Source organism: Neofelis nebulosa, chromosome 14, assembly GCF_028018385.1.
Source record: "Neofelis nebulosa isolate mNeoNeb1 chromosome 14, mNeoNeb1.pri, whole genome shotgun sequence".
In the NCBI taxonomy this organism is placed as follows: domain Eukaryota; kingdom Metazoa; phylum Chordata; class Mammalia; order Carnivora; family Felidae; genus Neofelis; species Neofelis nebulosa.
The window spans coordinates 5331996-5358571 of record NC_080795.1 but is presented as its reverse complement, the minus strand read 5'-3'; the positions used below and the strand labels follow the sequence as shown (position 1 = coordinate 5358571).

The following is a 26576-nucleotide window of genomic DNA, read 5'->3' as shown; positions in this document are numbered from 1 at the left end:
CACACCTGGCTCCACCCTGACAGTACGGAGCCTCTTGGGATTCTCTGTCTCCTTCTCTCTCTCTGCCCCTCCCCCACACACGCTGCCTGCCCCTCTCTCTCTCTCTCTCTCTCTCAAAGTATTTCTTGCCAATATCATAAAGAAATGATGTTATAAATCTAATTTGTTTTTAAAGAAGCTGAAATCGGCTAAGAGTTTATATTTGAAAATGTAATGGAAAAAAGATCAGCGAAAGGCAAGCAAGGCAGTGTTACGTAGGAGAAAACTTTTCACAGTACAGCAACAAGGCCTGCTAGTAAGTGATAGGTATAGAGATGGGGCCAGGGCTAGAGAGATCTTCATGGTGAGGCTGTAAGTCAAAGAAAACTTCGGAAACAGCCTATGTGCTAGTGACGCAGATGTGTTCCTTTAATGTTGACAGGCTGCTACCCCATTTTTAAAAAGCTGACGAGAGAAAGGAACTGTGTCGACAGTTAATCACCAACAGCTTATGGTTCCCAGTTACTTGAGACTCAGAAAATAGTATACCATGTTGTCATTGAATAGTCCCTTGTTTTTATTTTGTTTTATTCTATTCCTTAAATGTTAGTAGGGGCTTTGTAGCACGTTTGCTTCTTTGTTATGTTGGAATTAATGACAGTAAAAAAGCATTTGTGAATTTGTCCTCTTATGTCTTTTGGTCATTTTTGAGTTGATTTGTTTTGTTTTGTGTAGACACAGAAGCCTCGAAAGTTTGACTGTGAACTTCCAGATATTTCATTAAAAGATCTACAGTTTCTGCAATCATTTTGTCCTTCAGAAGTTCAGCCATTCCTCAGGTAAATGTCATTAGTGTTTTTGACTTGGGTTATCCCCGTACAATGTTTTCCTTATTTTGGAGCTGTGGAAAGTAGCACCAGTAGTCTTAGGAGATGCCCGAATATAGAAATGCGTTATGACAGACTGGCTTTCCTGTGCTGCTTTAGGAAATTTCTAGGGAATATGCAAATGATCAGAAAACGAAGATAAAACAGAAGGAAATTAATGCCTTACGTGCAATTAATTTCTTTTCTAGTAATTACTCGGACTTTTTGTATACTGTGGGGGATTTCTAATTCATCACTGTAATGATTATGCCTCAGGCCCCTGAAGCTGTTGCTGGGGTTGATTTGAAGAGGATGTTAATACTGTAGTTATTTTGGACATAGTTTGACATATTTGCGTGTAGGTATCCATCTTGTCGTTGCAGAATCAGAACTCTAATTTAATTGCATTCTGTTTCAGGGTTCCCTTACTTTGTGATTTTGAACCTCTACACCAGCATGTACTCGCTCTACACAATTTGGTAAAAGCAGCACAAAGTTTGGATGAAATGTCACAGACCATTACAGATCTACTGAGTGAACAAAAGGCAAATTAAGTTCTTACAAGTGGTTTGCTTCACTGGTATTACGTGTTTTTGTTGCTGTAGCTCTGTAAAGCCTGTCCCTCTCTCTTCCAGGCATCCATGGGTCAGGTATCCCCGCAGTCGGCTTCCTCACCAAGGATAGAAAGTACAGCAGGAATTGCAACTACTACCTCACCGAGAACTCCTCCTCCGCTCGCCGTTCAGGATCCCTTGTGTCCTGCGGTGTGTCCCTTAGAAGAATTATCTCCAGATAGCATCGATGCACATACCTTTGATTTTGAAACTATCCCTCATCCAAACATAGAACAGACTATTCATCAAGTTTCATTGGACTTAGATTCATTAGCAGAAAGTCCTGAATCGGATTTTATGTCTGCTGTGAATGAGTTTGTAATAGAAGAAAATTTGTCATCTCCTAATCCTATAAGTGATCCACAGAGTCCAGAAATGATGGTGGAATCGCTTTATTCATCAGTCATCAATGCAATAGACAGTAGACGGATGCAGGATACAACTGTATGTGGGAAAGAGGATTTAGGAGATCATGCTTCTCTAAATGTCCAATTGGAAAAGTGCCGACTTGTTGCCCAAGACTCGCATTTCAGTATACAAACCATCAAGAAAGACCTTTGCCACTTCAGAACATTTGTCCAGAAAGGACAGTGTGACTTCTCAAATTCTTTAAAATGTACAGCATTAGAAATAAGAAACGTTATTGAAAAGGTAAGATATTCTCTGGAAATGACACTAAACGAAAAACATCAAAAAGAACTGCAGTCTTTAAAAAGTGAGTACGAAGACAGACTTGCTGCACTCAGAAAGGAGAGCGAGGAAAACGAAAACAAAATTAAAAAGCTGAAAGGAGACTTGGCGTGCCTCGAGGAGGTTTTACAAAACAAAGATAACGAATTTGCTTTGGTTAAACATGAAAAAGAAGCCGTCATCTGCCTGCAAAATGAGAAGGATCAGAAGTTGCTGGAGATGGAAAGTCTCATGCGCACTCAGAGCTGCGAAATCGACGAGCTGAAACACTCGCGGGAGACCGTTCTGGAAGACCTGCAGAAGCTCCACGTGGAAAATGATGAGAAGATTCAGTTGTTGCGGACGGAGCTCCAGGGCTTAGAGCAGCGTCACCTCAAGGAGCTCGAGGACGCTCTGCACGCCAGGCACATGCAGGAGGTCGAGAAGGCTAAGACCGACCACGGGGCGTCTTTGGAGAAATTGAAGAAGGAGAATCAGCACAGAATCGACCAGATCCAGGAGTCTCATGCCGCCGCTATCCAGGAGAAAGAACAACAGCTCCAGGAATTAAAACTCAAAGTTTCCGATCTGTCGGACGTGAGATGTAAGTTAGAGGTTGAACTTGCGTTGAAGGAAGCAGAAACCGATGAAATAAAAATTTTGCTGGAAGAAAGCAGAGCCCAGCAGAAGGAGACCTTAAAATCTCTCCTTGAACAAGAGACGGAAAATTTGAGAACAGAGATAAGTAAACTCAACCAAAAGATTCAGGATAATAACGAAAGCTACCAGGTGGGCTTGGCAGAACTAAGAACTTTAATGACCATTGAAAAAGATCAGTGCATTTCAGAGTTAATTAGTAGACACGAAGAAGAATCTGACCTGCTGAAAGCTGAATTAAACCAAGTAACATCCTTGCACCACCAAGCATTTGAAGTGGAAAAAAACCTGAAAGAAGAAATAGCTGAACTGCAGGGTAAACTGGATGCGGAATTGAGTGCTCTTGAGAAGCAAAAAGAGGAAAAACTCACCCAGCAGGAAGAGAAGTATGAAGCTATTATCCAGAAACTTGAGACGGACAAAGAGAAGTTTGTCATGAGCCAGGAACAAGACCGAGAACGGTTAATTCAGAAGCTTAATTGTGAAAAAGAAGAAGCTATTCGGACTGCCCTAAAGGAGTTTAAATTGGAGAGAGAAGCTGTTGAGAAAGAGTTATTAGAAAAAGTTAAACATCTTGAGAATCAACTAGCAAAAAGGTAAGAATTACTCTAGGCTGTAATTGTAGAATGAAAATATTGGCGAGTCAGATTTTAATTGTGTGTGTAATCACAGTACCTTGATTTACTTACGTATCTTAGGTAAACATAGTAACAGGTATTTTTATAAAATAAAAACTTTTGTAGTCAGTGTTTCTTAGAAACATTTAAAAAATAACACTACCTAAGTCCATTAGTGGCTTTGTAAAATGGATTAGTATCTTGATCAGGCCCCTGGGTGGATCAGTCAGTTAAGCATCTGACTCTTGATTTCGGCTCAAGTCCTGATCTTACGATTTGTAGGGCTCCTTGCTCACAGTGTGGAGCCCGTTTGGGATTCTCGCTCGCTCACTCGCTCACTTCACTCTCTGTGCCCCTCCCCCGTGAGCACATGTGTGCGTGTGCACTCTCTCAAATTAAATAAACTTAAAAAAAAAATAGAAAAAATAATAAAAATAAAATGGGTTAGCACTTGGACTTCCAGAGGATGGTTTTTTTTTTTTTCAAATTTCAAGTGTTTTCAAGGACGACTTCCTTTTTTTCTTTTCAACGTTTTTTTTTTTTTTATTTTTTTTTTATTTTTGGGACAGAGAGAGACAGAGCATGAACGGGGGAGGGGCAGAGAGAGAGGGAGACACAGAATCGGAAACAGGCTCCAGGCTCCGAGCCATCAGCCCAGAGCCTGACGCGGGGCTCGAACTCACGGACCGCGAGATCGTGACCTGGCTGAAGTCGGACGCTTAACCGACTGCGCCACCCAGGCGCCCCACGACTTCTTTTTTAATTCATTAAATTCCCTTTGGTTTATGTGAAGTTTTTTTTTTCTAATTTCTTCCAGTTGAAAATTACTGTTTTCCCTTCTTTTTAAATTGTGGATGTGTGGGGCACCTGGGTGGCTCAGTCGGTTAAGCATCCCAACTCTTGATTTCGGCTCAGGTTGTGATCTCATGGTTGGTGGGATCGAGCCCTGCATCAGGCTCTGCACTGGCAGTGGCGGAACCTGCCTGGGATTCTCTCACCTCTCTCTTTGCCCCTTCCCCTGCTCGCTCGTGCTCTCTCGCTCTCTCAAAGTAAATAAATAAAGTAAATAAACCATTTTAAGAAGTTGCGTATGTATGAAAGATAACACCTTCCTCTGAGCAGCGCTTAGTAAAGGCTAAATTCTAAATTGGGGCTAGTTTCATTGTTATTTTCTTGATATTAAAGTTCATACTAAAGTTCAGTTATTCCCTCTGCGGTTCAAAAGATAATGTTTTTAAATTCCAGGTTTTATACAGTGGGGGTTGTTTTTTGGGGGCTTTGGGTTTCTTGCATTTTTAATATTGTTCCTGTCTGATGTTACTGCCTTTTGACCAGAGAAGTAGTCTTCAGTTATTTCTGCTCTTTAAATTCCACGGAGGGGTTTTATGGCCTGATAAAGAATTTCTGGAGCATTATCCACGAGCTCTATCACAAATTCTTCCAAGTGAATATATTTATAGGTTTGTATGCCTGGTATGTTTTAACCTGTTTCTTGCCTGATCACTTTTACAGTCTCTTGTGATTGACTTTCTGCTGTGTAATATGCATATATTGACCTACAGCTCAGCTTCCCCTTCTGTTTTGAAAACAGAAACTCTTTACGTATTCTGGGGGGATTGGAGGGTTTAACCCAGGAATCAGGGCCTGCACGAACATTTACGGGGCTAGAGGAGCTAAGGTCAAGGGAATGGCTTCTAAAAACAAGGAAAGCTCTGGTGAAAGAAAACAGATGCTGAAATGCCCACCAAAGCTGATAGCTCTTCACGGCTCACTGGAAAGCTGCCGTGGCGACCCAGAATCTCTTCCAAGCCCCAGTGATGCAGCTCAGTCTGTAGCACAAAATGGGCCGCTCTCACTCACTTGACAGGAAGCTCCTGTGGAAATTATCTTGGGTACACCCACCTCTGGAGAGTAAGCCTGGACTGCCTTTCTCCTTTCCAGATCTTGTGCGTGTGCACTCTCTCTCAAAATAAGTAAACTTCTTTAAAAGATAGGAAAAAATACTAAAATGGATTAGCATCTTGGATTTCCAGAGAAGGATTGTTTTGCAGATTTCAAGTGTTTTCAAGGACTTCTTCCTTTTTTAATTCATTGATTTCCTTCTTTTGGTTTATTTGAAGTTTTTTCCTAACTTCTTTTCATTGGAAAACTTGCAGTTAGAAGGGGATTCTCGGAAATACAGCCTCTCTGCAGTACAGTGCGGATGAGATTCTAGAAGAGGGGGGAGAGCAGTGGCAGAATGATGACAGTCCAGCACTGTATACCTCCCATTTCCAACTCAGGGGAGCCTTCCTGTCTCTACCCATATTGATTCCAAATAAAGACACTTAAAATGTCAGGTTTCTGTTGGACGTGATTCAGCTTATGTCCCTCACATCACCTCCGATAGCCTCACCCTCTTCAACACGTGAGACTCATTCTGTCATTTTAGCCGTCCTGGAGCTCTTCATGTTTCTCTCTGCACAGACCTAATCTCTCTTTGATATTCTGTAGGTTAAATACTGAAATACAGGGTTAACTACAATTGTCACAACATTTATTACATAGTAAAATAATGAGAGAAGGGGAATAAAGATAAAAAAAAGTTGATCCAATATGTAGAGGTTTAATTATGGTAGTCTTTATTTCTCTAATTAGTCTTGCAACTCTAGTAGGTATTTGCAGCTTCCTTCTGTTCCGCACTCCATTTTCTACCTTAGACGTTACCTCCGCTGATTTCACTTCTTGGCCTGAAGAGACTGCCGTTAATGGTTCCTCCTGTAATGCGGTTCATGTAGGTGCTCATTTGTTTCTCAATGGACACAGCAGTGCCAAGAGACATCCTAGGAAAGCTTCTGACTTTCAGGCATCTTCCTCTGCCCTTACAGTGTAGGAGCAGCTGTTTCCCGTTGATAAGTTCAGTCGTATCAGTACATAATGCAGCTTCTTTCTTTGTGTGTTGATTCCGTGCTGCGATGAGCCCTAGGTGTCCATGTGGTGGTTGAAGCTTCCAGTTCACTGGGGCCCCGGTTCTGTCTCTTGGCAAAGGAATTCTTTTGCAGGGAACTAAACTGGCAGGGTCCAGAGTTGTAGGGAAGGGAAGCAAAATTTTTGCTCTTGGCTCATTGAAATACTAGTTATTCTAGTTTTCATCCCTGGTTGTCCAGCCTGTGTGTTCTAACTGTGGGAGGATTCGTTTCACAAAGTAGTCTGTGGTTCAGGGCACGCACTGCATCCTTCAGCCTGGCCATTCAGAATGCCGCCCATCTGGTACCCTAACTGAGCTTTCGGTGCAGTGATCCACAGTTGTATCAACCCAGCTGTTTTAAGGGTTGGCCTATGTGGTAAGATAAGTGACTTCCATGGGCTACAGGCCATGGCTACATATGTTTCGCTGTAAAATGAAATTCCTTGTTCAGAAGCAATTCTAGTAGAATATCATGGCAGTGAATAAGTCCTTTTGTCTGTTCCAGAATGGTGGGTATGTTCAGAAATACTGCGGGCATGGAAGGTAATTCCATTTGGAGAGTAATAAACTGTCTTTGTGAAGACAGATTACTATCCTTTTTATGACGGAAACAGTCCCGTGGGATCAGCCTGCCACCAGGTAGCTGGCTGGTCTCCCAAATGAGCACTGCCATATCGGGGGCTCGCTGCTGGTTACTAGACGCACAGAAATCCATGTTACCGAGCCCATATGTAACCTCACTTCCTGCCTCTGTGGATAGTTGTCCGTGAACCTTTTGAATAGGACTGATTGATACTCACAGAATGCTCACCTTGCCCATCTGAGAATTAAGAGGTTCCTCACAGCGGGACAGAATATACTCAGAACCTAATCTCATACTTACATATCCTGCACAGTTAAGAGTGTGATCCGTATTTCTTTTCCAGAAACCTTCCCACCAGCTTTCAATCTTCTTTCTCCCGAGTCCCTCACTATCCAGCCGAGCCTTTGACCAGTCTCCATGAAGCAGCGTAAATCTGTACCCCTGACCATTTCTCCTCCCAGCTAACTTCGGGTACACTGTTTGACATGTTGCCGCTGGGAACTTTCCCTTCTCTACTCTTCTTCGGAGCCACTCCTCAGTGGGGCTCTGGACCTCAACTGGACCTTTGAATCGTGGCAGTGCATTTTGCAGAATCCTGATGAAACCAGGCCTGCCAGTTTTTTTCGCTCCTGGTGAATGTCAGAGCGGTGAGGGGGAGAGAGGCAGTGTAGCGGGAGGAGGCACCTTGGGAACCGGAGCTTCTTACTTGTGCCGTATTTCGTTGGCTCTCACGCACGCCACACCTGTCTTCTGAAAGAAGACTGCTGTGTATACCCAGGCTGTGGTTTCAAGTATTCGCTTGACGACGGTCAGCTCAGGCCACCCAGTAGCTTGGGGGACCGTGGCCAGTCTGTCAATCTGTACAGCCCCAGCAGCAAGCCGCAGTCACTTTACGACAGGGAGCTGGTCGTGCGCTTCACAATTCTAAGGGTCTCAGCTGTGATTTCTCGTATCGGCCTCGCCAAAAGCTCTGTGCGGTGTTCATCTCTGCTACCGACACTTCAGGCGTCTTCTGGCAAATGTGGCCCGAGGGGCCGAGCCACTTGCTCGTCGCTCTGGGCCTTCTACCGACCAGGGAGCCTCACAGGTTCTCCCGTAAATGAGGCGGAGCGGCATACCCAGGTGCGTCTTGCCTGCAAGATTCCGAGATGCTCACCTGGCAGCAGCTTGGCCCTTCACCTTAGAGGGGGCAGCTCACGTGATCAGACCACCGGGCGCTTAGAAATTTCACCGTGCCAACAAGCAGCTGAATTTTCATCTGTTGCTTTGTCGCTCACCTTCTGGCACACGTGTGCCTTGCCCTGGTAGCTCAGGTGGTTGCCGCTTTTGCCTACTTGGCCCAAGGAGCATAAATGCCATAACTGTATCGGATTGGTGTGATCTGTTTTTTTTCTTCTTTTTCCCCACCTCTCAGATTAGTGTGATATCTTGAGGAATCGCCAGAAGACCAATATCCCTGCCAGCGTGGTTTTAACAGAGGACTAGAGAATTGGTATAATCCAGAGACGATAAGACATTGGAAGCGTATTGCTGTTGCTGTAGGTGAAATCTGACGGACTCTTGGGGTCTATACTAGGGATTGACAGACTGGCCTGTGGGAATCCAGCTCACCACTTGTTTTTGTAAACGCAGCTGTATCGGAATACACAGACACCCGTTCCTTGACCTGTTTGTTGCCTGTGGTTGCTTTTGGCGTAGTTGAGTAGGTGTGACGGGTCATCCGGCGAAAATGTTCACCCGTCCCTTTAAAGGAGTTTGTCAGCCCCGGTGTCTACTTAGAGCTACGAAGAGGAAAGAAAGCACTAAGTCAGTAGCTCCGTGTCAGGTAGTGGTTAGGGCATGTGTGAAGGCGTGTGGGCATGTGTGGAATAACTGTTTTCTTGGAGCCGCTGCCTGATCGAATTGACGAGAATCCATTGTTTTTGTGTGTTTTCTACAGGACACACACTTAAGTTGAATGAGAATGTGGTAGAAATCTCCCTTATATCATGTGAAGCGAGAGGCGGTTTTAGGGATTTGACTTGGCTTTTCACCATGATACGTCTCCATTCTGTAAATAAGGGAACCAACAGGGTATCTCCAACAGTTGCTTTTGTGTCTGTTGCACTATAAATTGTGGATGTAAGGGACCCACTGGGTCCAAGCTCCGTGTATCACCTGGCTGTCCGTAATCTCCTGGTGGACCGCAGTGACATTCGAGCCCCTTCAGAGCCAGCATTCATTAGTCCCTCCAGAGTTGGTTAATTACTTACCCAGAGTACACAGTCAGCCTGAGAAGTGGGCACAGGTCCCTATGCTAAAGACTATAAAAGAGACCATATTATCAAACTTTGGCATTGTAGTTGGTGACTGACTCAGGTCTTGGGATTGGGTGAGGGGTAGTGATCCTCTGTATTTTAATTAGCTCTCTGAGCAGCAGATACTGAGTTGTAAAAAAACAAAACCAAACAAAACAGGCTTTTGAAATTTTAATCCTTGATCATCCCGTTCTGTCTTAGCCCTTCGGACAGCCAGCACCAGAGTGTTTCTGGGTCAGACCTTCTAATTGCCGCTCCAGCACTGCTGTCTGTAACAGCCCCACATCGTGTGTCTGGTTAAGTGCCGCTGATCGGCCTCCACCCCTCCAGAGTCTTGTCATTCCCGTTAAGGTCATTGATTTTCAGCGATTTCGCCTCACTCTGCTCTCCTTGTCCCGCGGAGTACCACTACAGAGCCTTTTGAAGTCGAATTTCCCAAAGCTTTGGCGAAGGGTGTATTCTCTGGACCCTCCCAGGGTACAAATAATAAATCTCTTCCACGGTGCCTGTCACCATCATTCTTTGGGTGTCCTCCTCAAGACGAAATTTGTTCTTTAAAAAACCATTTTCTAAGATGAAAATTAGTGAGAAGAGTGCCATTGTGTTTATACATTTGTAGATCTCCTTAATGTTTGGCTTAATGGAGTCTCCTGTTTCTGCGTCCGATCTGTTGCGGTGTCTTTTGGTTTTTTTTTTTTTTTTCAACGTTTTTTATTTATTTTTGGGACAGAGAGAGACAGAGCATGAACGGGGGAGGGGCAGAGAGAGAGGGAGACACAGAATCGGAAACAGGCTCCAGGCTCCGAGCCATCGGCCCAGAGCCTGACGCGGGGCTCGAACTCACGGACCGCGAGATCGTGACCTGGCTGAAGTCGGACGCTTAACCGACTGCGCCACCCAGGCGCCCCTGTTGCGGTGTCTTTTGATTAACGGGTGATAAAAATTCAGCCTTTCACTTACATGTAACTGGAAAAGAGGTATATTTCAAGAGCTTGTTCAGATGCTTGTGAATATTTCTTTGATACTAAATAAAAATCCAACAAATGATGATTTCTTAAACATTGGTTTCAGTATGGAATATTAAACTGTCAAGTGGATTTTTTTCCTACTGTTACTTGCTAATATCTGTTGAACGATCTGTCTTGCACTTGGAGTGGATGTTTTACTCGTGCATGATTTTGGTCATTTGAAAACCACTGGTTCCCGGAGTTAAACGGATCTTGTAAATACTGACATGTTTTATTGACAGAAAAATCAGATGTTAATATACCTACCAATTTTATGAAAAAGATCTTAGGTGCTAGGAAGCTCTCAAACTTATAGTGGCAGATACAAGTTTTCTAAGGTTTGGGGCACGGGGCGGGGGGGCGTGTTGTTAGTTTTACATTTTCTCTATGCCCACCCAACATGGGGCTTGAATTCATGACCCCAAGATTAAGAGTTAACATCTGACGGAGCCAGCCAAGTGCCCCAAATTTTCTAAAATTTTAATTTATTCTTAAAGAGTGACATTTTACCATTGGTAAATTCTGTCAGGTGTTCATTGAAGTAACACACTCATGTGGGTCATTTTTGGAAAAAAAAAAAAAAATGTCTGTTGGAAAACTCAAATTTAAATAACAAAGATTGTCATTTTTCAAATAGAAATCGTATAGGATGAAAAAAGCAGCCAAATTCACACAGCCAGAACAGTCACACAAGAACCGTTCCGTGAGACAGACACGCTTCTGGAAGCGGCAGAAGGGCTTTATATGTTCTCATTTTGTCACACCTGACACTAAAAAGTGCATACTCCGTGGTCAGATTTCGATAGTGACAATTTTTACCACATTATGGATGTTCCAAAATCAACCTGCCTTTTTCTTTATCGCTTCGACTGCCTTGATGGAAAGGAAACAGTGACTAAAAGTACAGTTTGGCACTGTTGTCTTTAATTTATGCTGAGGGGTCAGCGATCTTATCATGTACAGATGACAGCAAAGTATAAGAGACATGTCATTTTAGTATTATTATGAAAATAGCTGTGCTCTTACTGATCCCTTGAAAGTGTTCTAGTCACCTCGGGGTTCCGTGGATCACACTTTGAGAATCGTTGATAAAGGGACTGGTTGGCACCACTGTAACCCTTCGATAAGGTTTCTGTCCACGCTACTCACCTGGCAAGAGGCAAGTGAGACCATATAAATGGCTGGGTGTGGCCGCGTTGCAGTAAAACTTGAGTTACACCAATAGGTAAAAGCTGCATCTGGCCTACCCGCCTTCGTGTGCCTGCCTGGAGTCTAGAATATCTCCTCTCCGCATCGCATTCTCTTGTAGTGTTGGCCATTAGGTCCAGGTGTCAGGCAGGCAGTGAAGTAAACTGTTAACACTGAATGTAGAGTCTCTGATTATTGTAGCTGTACAGATAATTGTGGCCTCGGTTATCCCTATGTTTGCCCTTCCCCTTCAGACTCCTGTCGGATGTATTCCCATACATGTTCCCTATATTGCTACCAAAATAAATGGAAACTTTGCAGTTGGACTTCCTCCTTGGTTAGATTTTCAACTCGCCTGGGATCTGGAGATTTGAGAGTAGAGATGGGTCTGGAAGTAATTAAATACTTAGTAGGGGAGCCGGTTGAGAGGGGTCAGCTTGTTGAGATGGGACCCTGGGGCAAGGGGACGCTAATCTTTAGATGAGGGAACAGAGGCTGCTGCTGCTGGCCAAAACACCTGGGTGGGATTCGGTGGGGACAGCTATGGCGTCTCTAAAACCTTTAGCCACCTGAGCCAGACAGCTATAGGTGTCAGCTGTTAGGCCCTGGAATGCCCTATTCTCCCAGAGTTCGTGTCCCGCTGGCAGTGAGGTCACGACTGCCTGCAGATCAGAGCATCCAATTCCAGATTGCTGTCTTTATGCTCTTTTCCCCCAAGGATCATATTTGTGTCTGTTAGGATGGAGTCTAGAAAACAGAATCTCTTAAATACTCCAGGATTAAAGGGTTATATATTAAAATGAGAACTTCTGTGAATTTGGGGAGACCTAAGGGAGGGACGGGGTAAGGGAGTTGCTGCTGAAGACCTGGAAATCTGGATTCAAAGCCATCGGAAGCACCAAAAGTGGGTGGCTCGTCAGGAAACGGCTACAGGGTCACCTGGGTGGCTCAGCTGGCTAAGCATCTGACTGTTGATCTCAGCTCTGGGATCGAACCCCACATCGGGCTCTGCACTGACAGCACAGAGACTGTTAGGTCCTCTCTTCCCCACCCCACCCCCCGCCCCGACCCCTTCCCTTGCTTGCTCTTTCTCTCAAAAATATATAAACATTAAAAACAAACAAAAAAAAGGAAATGGCTACAGTTCCTTGGAGACTTCCACACCAGTTGCCTAGTGGGACACCAGTGCAGGCATTTCACTTGGAAAACCCTTCGGAATCTTACGTAGCCCCCATATCTAGCCGTAGCCACCTCTGGAGACTGACAGACTCTTTCTTGTCTATCATTGGCAAACTTGAACTCAGAACTTAACTGGGAAGGAGTTTCTGGACGGTGCAGTTCTAGGCTTCTCTGTCAGGCAGAAGAAACATTTGAAAAAAAAATAAGTAGGGGCACTTGGGCGACTCAGTCGGTTAAAGCCCCTGACCCTCAGTGTGGGCTCAGGTCATGATGTCACGGTTTGTGAGATTGATCCCGGCGTTGGGCTCCATGCTGACAGCGCAGTGCCTGCTCAGGATTCTCCCTCTGCCTCTCCCCTACTCACACACTCTCTTGCTCGCTCGCTCTCTCTCTCCCCCCCCCGCCCCTCTCTGACCCCCCCAAAAATGAACAAACTTTTAAAACAAAAGAAAGGGGGGCGCCTGGGTGGCGCAGTCGGTTAAGCGTCCGACTTTAGCCAGGTCACGATCTCGCGGTCTGTGAGTTCGAGCCCCGCGTCAGGCTCTGGGCTGATGGCTCGGAGCCTGGAGCCTGTTTCCGATTCTGTGTCTCCCTCTCTCTCTGCCCCTCTCCCGTTCATGCTCTGTCTCTCTCTGTCCCAAAAATAAATAAAAAACGTTGAAAAAATTAAAAAAAAAAAAAAAAGAAAGGAAATCGGTGAGAAGAAATGATGCTGAGGCGATGACACAGCCCAGCACACCTCCTTGCTTTCCACCACTCGGTTGGTTGCACATGTGCCAGAGGCATCGTGGAGGGACCGTGGGAAGCAGCAGCAAGACACAAGGATATTGGTTGTATCCGTAATGTAACTCCCACAAGTCAGTAAGGAAAAGGCAAGCCGTTAGGCAAATGGGCAGAGGATATAAACAGCCAGATCAGTGAAGAAGTACAAATGGCTAACATGCGAATAGCTTTTCAGTCTACATGGGATTAAGGAAATGCAAAATTAAAATAAGATGCATTCCTTCCTATGTAACTGGGAAAAATTAATAGTATACCTTATTTTTAAGGGGAAAGGGCTTTCTCATACACCTGTGTACACAGGAAGTGCAAAGAGAGAGAGAGAGAGAGTGTGTGTGTGTGTGTGTGTGTGTGTGTGTGTGTGTGTGTGTGTGGTGTTTGCATATGTCGGCATATGCATGTGTTGGCATATGTTTGCATATGTTTTTGTGCCAGGACCATAGTGTCTTGATGACTACAGCTTTGTGATCTAGCTTGAAATCCAGAATTGTGATGCCTCCAGTTTTATTTTTCTTTTTCAGGATTGCTTTGGCTATTTAGGGTCTTTTGTGGTTTCATACAAATTTTAGGATTGTTTGATCTAGCTCTGTGAAGAATGCTGGTGGTATTTTGATGGGGATTGCATGAAATGTATAGATTGCGTTGGGTAATACATTTTAACAATATTAATAAGTGTTCTGTAGTTTTCAGACTACACATCTTTAACCTCTTTAGTTTATTCCTAGGTATCTTACTGTTTTTGGTGCAGTTGTAAATGGGATTGATTCCTTGATTTCTTTTTCTACTGCTCTTTCTTTTTCTATTATTATTGGTGCATAGAAATGCAACAGATTATGCACATTGATTTTTGTATCCTGCAACTTCGCTGAGTTCATGTATTCTAGCAATTGTTTGGTGGAGCCTTTCAGGTTTTCTACGTAGAATATCACACAGCTTCAAATAGTGGGAGTTTGACTTCCTCCTTGCTGATTTGTCTTCCCTTTATTTCTTTTTGAGGTCTGATTGCTGTGGCTAAGAATCCCATCCTGTGTTAAATAGTAATGGTGAGAGTGGGCATCCTTGTCTTGTTCCTAACCATAGGGGAAAAGCTCTCAGTTTTTCCCCACTGAGGATGGTATTAGCTGTGGGTCTTTGATATGTGGCCTTTATGATGTTGAGGTGTATTCCTTCTGTTCCTACTTTGTTGAGGTTTCTATCAAGAATGGATACTGTATTTTGTCCAATGCTCTTCATCTGTTGGCGGGATCATATGGCTCTTACCCTTTCTTCTATTAATGCGGTATATCACATTGAGTTGGGAATATTGAACCAGACCTGTGGCCCAGAGATGAATCCCACTTGATCATGGTGCATAATCCTTTTAATTTGCTCTTGAATTCAGTTTCTGCTATCTTGTTGAGAATTTTTGCATCCAGGTTCATCACGAATATTGGCCTGTAATTCTGCTTGTTAGTGGGGTTTTTGTCTGGTTTTGAAATCAAGGCAATGCTGGCTTCATAGAATGAGTTTGGAAGCTTTTTTGGAAGAGTTTGAGAATAAGTATTAACTCTTCTTTATTTCTGCTGTAATCTTTATTTCCCTTCTGCTGGCTTTAGGCTTTGTTTGCTATTCCTTTTCTAGCTCCTTTGGTTAATTTGTATACTTGGGACCTTTCCTGCTTCGTGAGCTAGGCCTGAATTGCAATACACTTTCACCTTATGACTGCTTTAGCTGTATCCATAGGGTTTGGACTGTTGTGTTTTCATATTCGTTTGCTTCTATGTCTTTTTTATTTCTTCTTTAATTTCCTGGTTAACCCATTCATTCTTTAGTAGGATGTTCTTTAACCTCCATGTATTTGAGGGCTTTCCAAACTTTTTCTTGTGGTTGACCTCAAGTTTCATCATGTTATGGTCTGAAAACATGTATGATCTCAATTTTTTGTACCTGTCAGGGGCTGATTTGTGACCCAGTATGTGATCTGTTCTGGAGAATGTTCCATGTGCACTCAAGAAGAATGTATTTTGCTGCTTTAGGATGAAATGTTCTGAGGGGCACATGGGTGGCTCTGTCAGTTAAGGGTCTAACTTCAGCTCAGGTCATGATCTCATGGTTCGTGAGTTCAAGCCCCGCCTCAGGCCCCATGCTGGCAGTGCGGAGCCTGCTTGGGATTCTCTCTCCCTCTGTCTCTCTTCCCCTCTCCCACTTGCATGTGTTCTCTCTCTCTCTCTCAAAATAAATAAATAAACTTTAAAAAAAAGGATGAAATGTTCTGAATATATCTGTTAAGTCCATCCAGCCCAGTGTGTCACTCAAAGCCATTGTTTCTTTCTTGACATTCTACCTAAATGATCTGTCAGTTGCTGTAAGTGGATTGTTAACGTCCCCTGCTATTGTTGTATTATTACCGTTGACTTTATGTTTGTTATTAATTGATTTATGTATTTGGGTGCTTTCAAGTTGGGAGCATAAATATTTACAGTTGTTAGATCTTCCTGGTGGACAGACCCCTTAATTATGATATAATGCCCTTCTTCATCGCTTGTTGCTGGCTCTGTTTTAAAATATAGTGTGTTTGGGGCCCCTGGGTGGCTCAGTCGGTTGAGCGTCCGACTTTGGCTCAGGTCATGATCTCAGAGTCTGTGAGTTCGAGCCCCGCATCGAGCTCTGTGCTGACAGCTCAGAACCTGGAGCCTGCTTCGGATTCTGTGTCTCCCTCTGTGCCCCTCCCCGGCTCATGCTCTGTCTCTCTCTCTGTCAAAAATAAATAAACATTAAAATATAGTGTGTTTGATAGGAGTATGGCTACTCAGACTCTCTTTTGACATCTGTTAGCATGATAGATGGTTCTCCACCCCCTCACTTTGAATCTGCAGATATCTTTAGGTCTAAAATGAGTCTCTTGTCGGCAGCATGTAGATGGATCTTGGGGTTTTTTTTAATCCATTCTGATACCCTGTGTCTTTTGATTGGAGCATTTAGTCCATTTGCATTCAGAGTGATTATTGAAAGTTGTGAATTTAGTGCCATTGTGTTACCTGTAGAGTTGATATTTCTGGTGATGTTCTCTGGTCCTGTCTAGTCCTTGTTACTTTTGGTCTTTTTGTTTTGTTCTATTTTTTTCTCCTCTCAAGGAGTCCCCCTTAAAATTTCTTGCAGGGCTGGTTTAGTGGTCATGTACTCCTTCAGCTTTTGTCTGGGAAATTCTTTAACTCTCCCTCTATTCTGAATGACAGCCTTGCTGGCTAAAGAATTCTTGGCTGCATGTTTTCTGCATTCAGCACGTTGACAATTTCCTGACGTTCCCTTCTGACCTGCCAAGTTTCACTGGACAGGTCTGCTGCTAACCTCATGTATCTACCCTTGTAAGTTAAGGGCCTTCTGTTCAGAAATCTTTCTTTATTTTTGTATCTTGCACATTTCACTACAATATGTCATGGTGATGACCTGTGTTTGTTGATTTTGAGGGGAGTTCTCTGTGCCTCTTCGACTTGAGTGCCTATTTCCTTCCCCATGTTAGGGAATTTTCAGCTAAAACTTTGTTCAAATAAACCTTCTGCCCCTTTTTCCCGCTCTTCTTCTGGGACTTCTATGATACAGATAATCTTTGTTTTATGGAGTCACTCAGTTCTCTAAATGTCCCCTCATGATCCAGTAGTTTTTTTTTTCTTCATTAGTTCCCATGATTTTATCTTCTATGTTACCTATTCTTTCCTCTGCTTCTTCCGTCCACATTGTGACTATCCAGTCAGTTTTGTATCTCAGTGATAGCATTTTTTTATTTCAGCCTGACTAGTTGTTAGGTCTTTGATCTCTGCAGCAAGGTTTTCTCGGGTGTCTTCTATACTTTTTTCAAGCCCAGCTGGTAGTCTTATGACTGCTATTTTAAATTCTTGTTCAGATATATCGCTTATATCTGTTTTGAGCACGTCTCTGGTTTTGATTTCTTCTTGACCTTTCTTTTAGGGAGAATTCCTCCATCTTGTCATTTGGGCTGCGTGTCTGTCTTTTGTGTGTTTCGAAAGCTTGTCATGTTTTCTGCACCTGAGAGTAATGCCATATTAAAAAGGGGGAATACACTGTCCCCAGCCTGGCACTTCAGGAAGTTTCTGGCGTATGCGGTGTGCACTCTGCTGTTGAGTTTTGGCTGCTCATTCCGACTGGTCAGTCCTGTGCAGAGCTCCTCCTTGCTTGTCCTGGGGCGGGTTTGGACTTTTAAATAGGTATGCTTTGATTTGTTTGTTAAAATAAGCCTGGAAAAAAAATGAAAAAAAAGTAACCCAACAAACAAAAAACTATGAGCCTGATTCCAAAAGAACAAAAGAAGAAACAAAACAAAACCCAGTAGGCCTGGTCCTGTTTCCCCCAGAACTGCAGGTGTTGTTTCGAAGCACTGGATTTTCGGAACACTTTGTGCCCGCGGAGTGCTCTCTGTGCTGGTCTTCTGCAGGAGAGGCCCTGTGCGCTGGCTCCGAGTCACCCCTGTCCAAGTAAACACGCGGCTGCCAGGCACAGGGGGCAGGGTTTGGTGTAAGTGGCCCGTCCTCCATTATGGGCCACGGGCTGCTCTCTGAAGTCCTGCGGTGTTGTCATTGAGGCGGGAAACGGCACCGCCACAGTCTCTCGTCCCAGACGGGGCGATCTCACACCCCTTGCTGTTGAGGCAGCCCTACGGAATAGCAGGGCAGGGAGCTGGGATTCAAGACTCAAATCTTCAAGGACCTGACACCACACTGCCCCGCCCCCATCCTCCAGAGTAGAGCCTCTCCACGCTGTGTCTGATGTCCTTCGTCGCAGAAAAACAGTCCCACTGCCTGCGCAGTGCACAGAATCTGTGGTGTAGCACCTCCAAAGGCAGCAGTAAAGCTATATGCCCTCTGGGTGCACCTCTGTCCCCCGCCAATGGAAAGCCTTTCACTGGCACCTGTAGGGTCTCTGGTCCTTGGGGAGGCAATACACCGTCTTCCGGAAGTACTTCGGCAAGGGGAACGTTCTCTCCCGGCGCGCCCTGGGGATCCCTGCACCGCGGCTGTGCGCCGTGCGCTCCGGGGCCGGCTCCCTCCTCCCCAGGAGCCCATGCGAGCTCTGGAGAGAGTCACACGCTTCCAGAATCCTTTCTCAGGCTGAAACCTTCCCTCCTTTATACTTTGTTACTGTGTTCCAGTGTTCTGACCAATATCCTCCCAGAAGTCTTTTACAAACCTAAATTTATATTTTATCATTCTCTCTCTAGATAAAATTCTTTAATGATTTTACATTGTACTTATAAAATCCACAAGGTTTGGGGCCGTTGGGTGTCCAACTTCAGCTCAGGTCGTGATCTCGAATTTCATGAGTTCGATCCCCCCGTGGGGCTCTGTGCTGACGGCTCAGAGCCCGGAGCTGCTTCGGATTCTGTGTCTGCCTCTCTCTCTGCCCCTCCCCGGCTCCTGCTCTTTTTCTCTCTCTCTCAAAAAAAAAATTTTTTTTAATTAAAAACATAAAACATTTTATTAGACAAGCACTGTTGAAGACAAGCTAATATGTAAACTCTGCGTATACCTAATTTTAATCCTTAACACTTGGTATGTTGAGTCCACATTTATATTCTGTTTTCTCCGTAATCCTTTGTTTTACATAGCCTGTCAGGTTTCTTTCTGTGCTACAGTTTTTACCTTCCATACCCCTTTGTCGTCTAGCCCTAAAGGAAAACTTTGAAAACAAATCTTTTACCTTATCCCTTTTTACTATATTACGGATTAAGTGTTTCCCCAGTTGAAGCCTTTCTGTAAACTAAGAAGTGTCAGACTTTGTTAGAAACATTATGTCTCTAACTTCATACTTCATGTTTGCTCATTTAAAACCATCTCTTAGGAGAAAATGGGGACCAAGTTCATATGAATTACTAGATTTTATCAGTAAATTTGGAAGTATGACTAAAAGAATCACAGTGAACAGTTTTTGTCTGATTATCAATTGCTGTAGTATTAATTGTATAATAATTTTATACATTATGAAATTACATCAGGAATAAGTAAGAGCAAACAATTTCAATATCCACATTGGTTGTAAAATGCCTCGTCATTCCAGAAACATTAAAGTGTCATTTGAAATTGTGTAAGTGTACATTTAAAGCGATGAGTTGATTTGGTCACTAAAATAGTGTGGGAATATTTGCTAAGACGGCAGCCTTTTTCCTGTGGTTTAACATATTTGTGACTCCTTTGGTGGGATTAATTACCTGCTTCATGGGCAAAGGTTTTTGAGGTACAAGATTATTAGGTTGAAGACAGGCAAAATTCACTTCTGTATCAGAAGTTACAGTGCTTACTAACTTGTGTTTGTGCTTTTTCTCTTTGCCTTTCCTCTTCTCTTCTCTCGGGTGCTTTGTCAGCAACCCGTCAGGGGTTAGCTAATTTCGAGGGAAATGAGTATGAATTAGGAATACATGGATTTACTGTGAACATTTAAGCTCGCCTTTAGTTTTGTGTTATTTATTCATTAGCTAACAAAATGACCCAAAACCTGTTTTAAAAATTAAGGTCTTTTCAACGTACGTGATCTTCACGTATGGGTTTCTTTTTTCTTTCTCTTTTTTTTCTTTTTTTATCTGTGTCATGTACATTACAGTTGTAGGAATAGCAGAACTGAAATTTGAAACTGAGTTGAGACGCATATTGATTTTTATATTGAGAACATTCCCACTTACTGGTAGAAGCAGGTTATCCTGAATTTATCACATACGCTTATCATAGTCGTTCAGCCATGTTGGTGCAGTATCTGGCACTTTCCCCTCTTACTTGCTTCCAGTTGGTAGATAAAAAGGGTGGAGGGTTACCCAGAAATATCTCCTAATTATTGTTAGGTTTAAGGAAGATACGTAGCCTTTCTGATGTCAGCGAATTGTGGCATTTGATATATTCATGATTATATGTTATTTTGGGGGAAAAGTTTAATACTTCATTTAATTTTCAAGTCTTGCCACTGAATCTACCAGAGAAGATTCTTCAAGCCTAGTCGCTGAACTTCAAGAAAAGCTTCAGGAAGAAAAAGCAAAGTTTCTAGAACAACTTGAAGAGCAAGAGAAAAGAAAGAATGAAGAAATGCAGAATGTTCGAACATCTCTGATTGCTGAACAACAGGTATGTTCCCCAACCCTCATTACATTTACTTTAGGTCTAAAGAAGCTAAATATAAATTAACGAATATAATTTTTTTGTGCAGCTGAGGGTGCCTCATATCTTAGATGTGATTTTTCCAGCTTTGACCTTGATAATATTTATTAAATATCCTCATGATAAAAGCATTTTCAATTCCGATTACTTTTAAGTGTTTATATGACTTCATATATAATGATTGAATTTTCCCCCTGAGCTCTAAAATTTTATTATTCTAAATTACATGCTAATCGGTACAGACTTCTTACACTTCCCTCATTCTTATCCACATGACAGGCCGGTGGTAGATAATGGCGGGCTGTTGAACTTTGACAATTCACTTGTTAGTATTGATGACTACCGAGAGTGTAAAGCTCGTGAAGGACGCAGGGGCCAGACCGCTAAGAAGTAGGGGGTCTGGTGAAGGAGCTTGTACTTCACCGCAGGCCTGGATGACGACGAGCAATTGGAGAGGAAATCAAGGGACCACAGTTTGATTTGTACTTAATAGGGATCGCCCTCTGGGGCAGGGAGAAAGAGGGGAGAACTGCCAGACACGGGCATGGGGCGGGGGGGGGGGGGGGAGGGCAGTGGGCGTCTGCAGTGACAGCTCGGGCCGGCGAGAAGAGTGACCTGGTTTTCTTACCCCGAGGGATGCGTTTCTGAAACGGTGACACATGGTATATAGTTGGTACCCACATTCGTTCGATATATGTGGGTCTTTTCCCTTTTCTGAGATGGTATGATTACCTTCATGTCTTTTTAGAATTCAAGAAAGTCCAGTAGTTCAGAACCTGTAGTCACTTTACATTTTAAGTTTTAAGGCCTGGGGAAAGAAAGGAGAGCCTGAAAAGAAGGAAGGAGAGTAACTAGAAAAAGAAAGAGTGCGGCTTTATGGAAGCCAATGAAATTTTAAGTGTTCGCGAAGTAGCGACCAGTTTTAAGAATTACCAAGGAAGAGATCATTAATGATGTCTCTGTTTTTAAAAATCTGAGGTTGTACATTCCCTTGTATGATTCATTCGACATGAACTCTCACTCTCTTGCTATCTTTCTGTGTGCTCCTTTATGAGCGAGACATAATTTTAGATTGCCCGAATTAGGTAGGGAATGAATTAACTGACAGAAATGTGTGTGCTATTATAAATATTTGTTGATTCTTTTTACCTAAATAATACATAGAGAGATGGCTTAACAAAAGACATCATAAGTGCCCCTTTTGAGGCATCTTCATGTATGCTTTCTGGCTTAACTCAGTGTTTAATGAATTCACTAATTTTGATCTAAAAATGCCATATCCTTACTCTGTCTCCCAGTTTTTAGCATTATTGGCAGTATGCATTAATTGAAGGATCCTGACTCTTAATTTTGGAATTGGAAATGCTGGGCAGATGGGAAGAGGCCTTTGCCGTCCATCTATGGCTCTTAAGTTTTTAATGTTTATTTGGTTTTGAGAGACAGAGACAGAGTGTGAGTGGGGGAGGCAGAGAGAGAGAGAGGAAGACACAGAATCTGAAGCAGGCTCCAGGCTCTGAGCTGTCAGCACAGAGCCCAATGCGGGGCTCGAACTCACAAGCCGTGAGATCATGACCTGAGCCGAAGTCGGACGCTCAACCGACTGAGCCACCAGGGCGCCCCTGTGGCTCTTAGGTTTAAAGAAGATCTTAATGGAGATTTTGCAAATGAAATTGTCGACCATTTGGTCATCTTTATAAAAGAAACTACATTGAGAATTGCCACAGGGACTTTCGCGATCTGTGCAGGCACTTCAGTACATGGGCTTCATAGTAGGAAGGGGTTTTGGTTTTTTTCTAATTGTTTTTTTTTTGAAAGAGAGCAAGTGTGTGTGCCTGGGAGAGGGGCAAAGGGAGAAAGAGTCTTAAGCAGGCTTCTTGCCCAGCTTGGAGCCTGATGCGGGGCTCAATCTCATGACTGTGAGATCATGACCTGAGCTGAAATCAAGAGTCAGACACTTAACCGACTGAATCACTCAGGCGCCCCGGAAAGTTTTTATAAAAGTCGAGGAAGAACAAGTCTAGTTATTAGAAGCCAGATGTCCAGATAAAGAGATGGGATGATGTCATCTCTGTGAAACATTACTGTGGTAGTCAAGATTTAGCTAAAAACAAAAGGAAGCTTCCAGAAGCAGGAAGATTATTAAATAAGAAAAAGGGAGTGTATAACAACACTCGTTACCTCGTTTTCTTTCTTTCCCCCCAAATTTAAAATCATCTCTTCATGCTAAATTTCCTCTGACGATAAATAGGTAGACAGTCTGTAATGAGAAAATAGAATTCATTTGAAAGGTATTAAATTGGAACGTATCTTAATGTGGAACCAGGACAGTGCAGTGACACTGTATTTACAACAGTATAGCATTCTTATTTAAAAATGAACATCATTTGTGGGGCGCCTGGGTGGCTCAGTTCGGTTAAGCGTCTGATTCTTGGTTTCGGCTCAGGTCACGATCTCACGGCTTTGTGGTTCGAGCCCCACATCAGGCTCTGCGCTGACAGTGCAGAGCCCGCTTGGGATTCTCTGTCTCCGTCCCTTTCTGCCCCTCAAACAAACAAACCAGACATACATCATTTGTGAGCTGCACTATAGCTTCTCCACATACAGATGCACCACGCAAAAATATTGGCTAGTTTATTCCGCCCTGGCTGCTGTGTACGTGTAGATAATTTAAACAGTTGTCATTCTCTTGTTCCAGACCAACTTTAACACTGTTTTAACAAGAGAGAAAATGAGAAAAGAAAACATAATCAACGATCTTAATGATAAGCTGAAAAGTACAATGCAACAGCAAGAGCGAGATAAAGGTAAGTGACGTTTTGTCATGTATTTTCAACGCCTTTTAAGATTAAAACAGTCACATGAAATGTTTATAATGTGTGATTTCACCTTGGGGGGGGCCTCCAGATCTGATAGAGTCACTGTCTGAAGATCGAGCTCGATTGCTTGAGGAAAAGAAAAAACTGGAGGAAGAAGTCAGCAAGCTGCGCGGCGGCAGTTTTGTTCCCTCGCCGTACGTAGCCGCGGCCCCGGAACTTTACGGAGCATGCGCACCAGAACTCCCAGGCGAGCCAGAGCGGTCAGGCCCGGAAACGCAAGACGAAGGCAAAGCCGACTCGGCGATGGAGACCAGCACGATGTCTGTACAGTAAGTCCGTCCGGCTTCAGCTGCCCCAAGTAGGACAGGCTCTCCAAGCACCGGTGCACTTCCGTGAGCCAAGCGCCGAGGACAGGAAATACGTGTGGCGCTGCTGTGCCTGAAAGTCGTTGTGCCTTTTAGATCTTTGAGCCGCAAATCCGAGCAATACTTTAGTGTCGCTGACTGTGTGTGTATGTGAGTCGCTTTGGCCTCTTTTCATAGTTTACGTGTGCCCCAGACTTGTCGTGGGCTGCCCGCTGAAGGCTCCCTGCAGGAGTGTGAAGCTGTTCTTGTTCGCAGGAAGTGTTTAAACTCTGAGGTCCACTACCTAGGAGGAAGGGGCGTTACCATAGTAACGGAGGTATTGATTTTGGTGAGTGTGTGTTGGGTGGGGGAAGGCAGAGGAGTTCCTAAAGGGACTATCCTAATTAGAAGGCGTAAGCGACAGAAGGAAGTCCAGACACGGGAACAGTTAACCGGCCGATCGCAGCAAAACCTCTCAAGAAAAAAAAGTATCCAACTGAATTCTACATATGAGAAGCACCTGAAGAAAAATAGTAAGGGGAAAAGTATGTAAATCATTCAAGGCAAAAGGGTTTTATAAGTTAAAGAAGAAGTTTCAGATTTAGAGAGGGCACGGTTTTACCTTAAGCAGTTGGTTGGTAACTTGTAGTTGCTTAAAAATGTAACTTTGATCAATTGTGTATGAATAGAAAGTGGATTAAATCTAGAACGAGAACTTTGTAGAGCCGCAGTTATGGTAGGCCTTTTTCCTCTCGTGACACAATGAAGTAAAAATAATAAATAAATAAAGCAATAGAGAAACCGTTAAGGAAATTCACTACATACCAGATCACAAAAGAAGTCTCAGAGTTCTAAATACTGAAGTAATTACAGCCACTAAGCATAAGCAGTTGAAAATTAGTAACGAAAGTAGTTTATCCATTTGCTAATTTGAATACCTGTATATACAACATAGGTATTGATAAGAAAATGGAAATTGAGTTATTTAAGTCTAAACAAAAGTATCAAAAATGAGAGCTATAATCAAGGTGGTAACACTGGGACAATTATGTAATCTCAAGTACATGTATGAGAAAATGAAATTAATAAAAGTATGTAAACTATGGTAAATAAAATATCAAGTAAAAAGAAGGTACAAATACGTGGAATGAATAGAACCATAACCACACCTATGGATTTAAAAATTACAGAGAATAAGATACAGGTGTAAAAAATCCCAAGGACAGTTTTAACATTTCAGATGGAATGGAGTCAAAGATGATCGTCATGACTCATTGGAGTATTTCAGGAATGCGATAAGTAAATTAAACATCAGGGTTCCTGGGGGGCTCAGTCAGGTAAGCATCTTCTGACTCTTGGTTTCGGCTCAGGTCATGATATCACGGTTTGTGAGTTTGAGCCCCATATTGGGCTCCGCACTGACAGTGTGGCACCTGCTTGGGATTCATTCATTCATATTCATATCCATTCTCCCTCTCTCTCTCTCCCTCTCTCTCTCTCTCTCTCTCTCTCTCTCTCTCTCTCTCTCTCCCCCTCCCCTCCCCACTCACATGCACGTGTGCATGCACTCTCTCAAAAATAAAAGTTTTTAAACTATTAACAAAAACAAAAAACCCACGAGAAGATCATATTCAGTGGTGAAACACTGAATGCTTTCCCCTAAAAAATCAAGAGCAAGAAGATGGTCCACTTTGGCTACTTGTATTCAGCATTGCACCTGAGGTTCTATAAAGGGCACTTAGGCAAGAAAAAGAAATTAAAGGCATCCAGATTAGAAAGGAAGAAATAAAACTATCTCTGTTTGTATATATAATATGATCTTGTATATTGACAGTCCCCAAAATTTCACTACAAATTTAAATACTTAAGAATAAATTTAACAGAAGTTGTTCAAGACATGTACACTGAAGGTTACAAAATATTATTGAATGAACTTGAAGACCTAAAAAGACATCCCATGTTCATTGATTGGAAGACTTAATCTTGGGATGCCTAGCTGGCTCACTCAGTAGAGCATGCAACTCTTGATCTAGGGGTTGTGAGTTCAAGCCCCACGTTGAATGTAGAGATTACTTAAAAACAAAATCTTAAAAAAAAAAAAAAAGACAATTTTGTTGAGGTAGCAATATTCTGTGATCTGCAGATTCAACACGGTTGTTGTTGAAATACACCTTTTTTGCAGAAGTGGACAGTGGGTCCTAAATTCATATGGAAATGCAACGAACTCAAAATAACCAAAACAGTCTTCAAAAAAAATGAAGTTGGAAACACACATGTCCTTATTTCAGAAATTAATACAAAGCTACAGTAATAAGTAGCTGATATATACGTGTGTAGTTATATGTATGTAGACATATATATAAACCATTGAAATAGAGTCTGGAAATAAGCCCTTAAATTTATAGTCTGTTGAACCTGAATCCTTGTATTATGGTGCCAGGACAATTCAATGGAGAAATGGTAGCTTTTTCAATAAATGGTGCTAGGACAGGACAGGTGAATATCCACAAACAAAGAATGAAATTGGATCTCCTATTTACAAGACAGGGGAATCACAGAGTTAAATGTAAAAGCTAAAATGAAATTAAATCTTCATGACCTTGTGTTAGGCATAGCCTCTTCCTACAAGAATTAACATTAGGGGTGCCTTGGTGGCTTAGTCGGTTAAGTGTCCCAACTCTTGGTTTGGGCTCTGGTAGTAATCCCAGTGTCATGGGATCAAACCCCATGTGGGGCTCCATGCTTAAGAATTCTACACCCTCTTTCTTGCTCTCCCTCTACCCCTGCCCCCCAGCTCATGTGTGCTCTCTCTCTCTCTCACATAAAAAAATTTAAACAAAAAAAAGAATTAACATTTAGAAGACACAATTCCTGCTTTAGTCAGTTGCTTAAAATGTAAA

At 42.9% G+C, this 26576-nt stretch overlaps 1 protein-coding gene across 4 annotated transcripts in view; it reads left to right on the top strand.

Annotated features, from left to right (window-relative positions):
- The window catches only part of RB1CC1 (RB1 inducible coiled-coil 1), a 92849-nt gene that overhangs the window by 52013 nt on the left and 14260 nt on the right, over positions 1–26576 (top strand). For 2 of the 4 annotated variants that reach the window (XM_058699554.1, XM_058699553.1), the window contains exons 13-18: positions 715–818; positions 1264–1390; positions 1481–3381; positions 20318–20483; positions 23212–23320; positions 23421–23661. In XM_058699554.1, the coding sequence (XP_058555537.1) occupies positions 715–818; positions 1264–1390; positions 1481–3381; positions 20318–20483; positions 23212–23320; positions 23421–23661 (2648 nt within the window). Of the gene's footprint in view, positions 1–714; positions 819–1263; positions 1391–1480; positions 3382–8346; positions 8488–10873; positions 11751–20317; positions 20484–23211; positions 23321–23420; positions 23662–26576 lie in introns of those variants that run through there. The other 2 variants (XM_058699555.1, XM_058699556.1) reach the window with 2 other exon arrangements.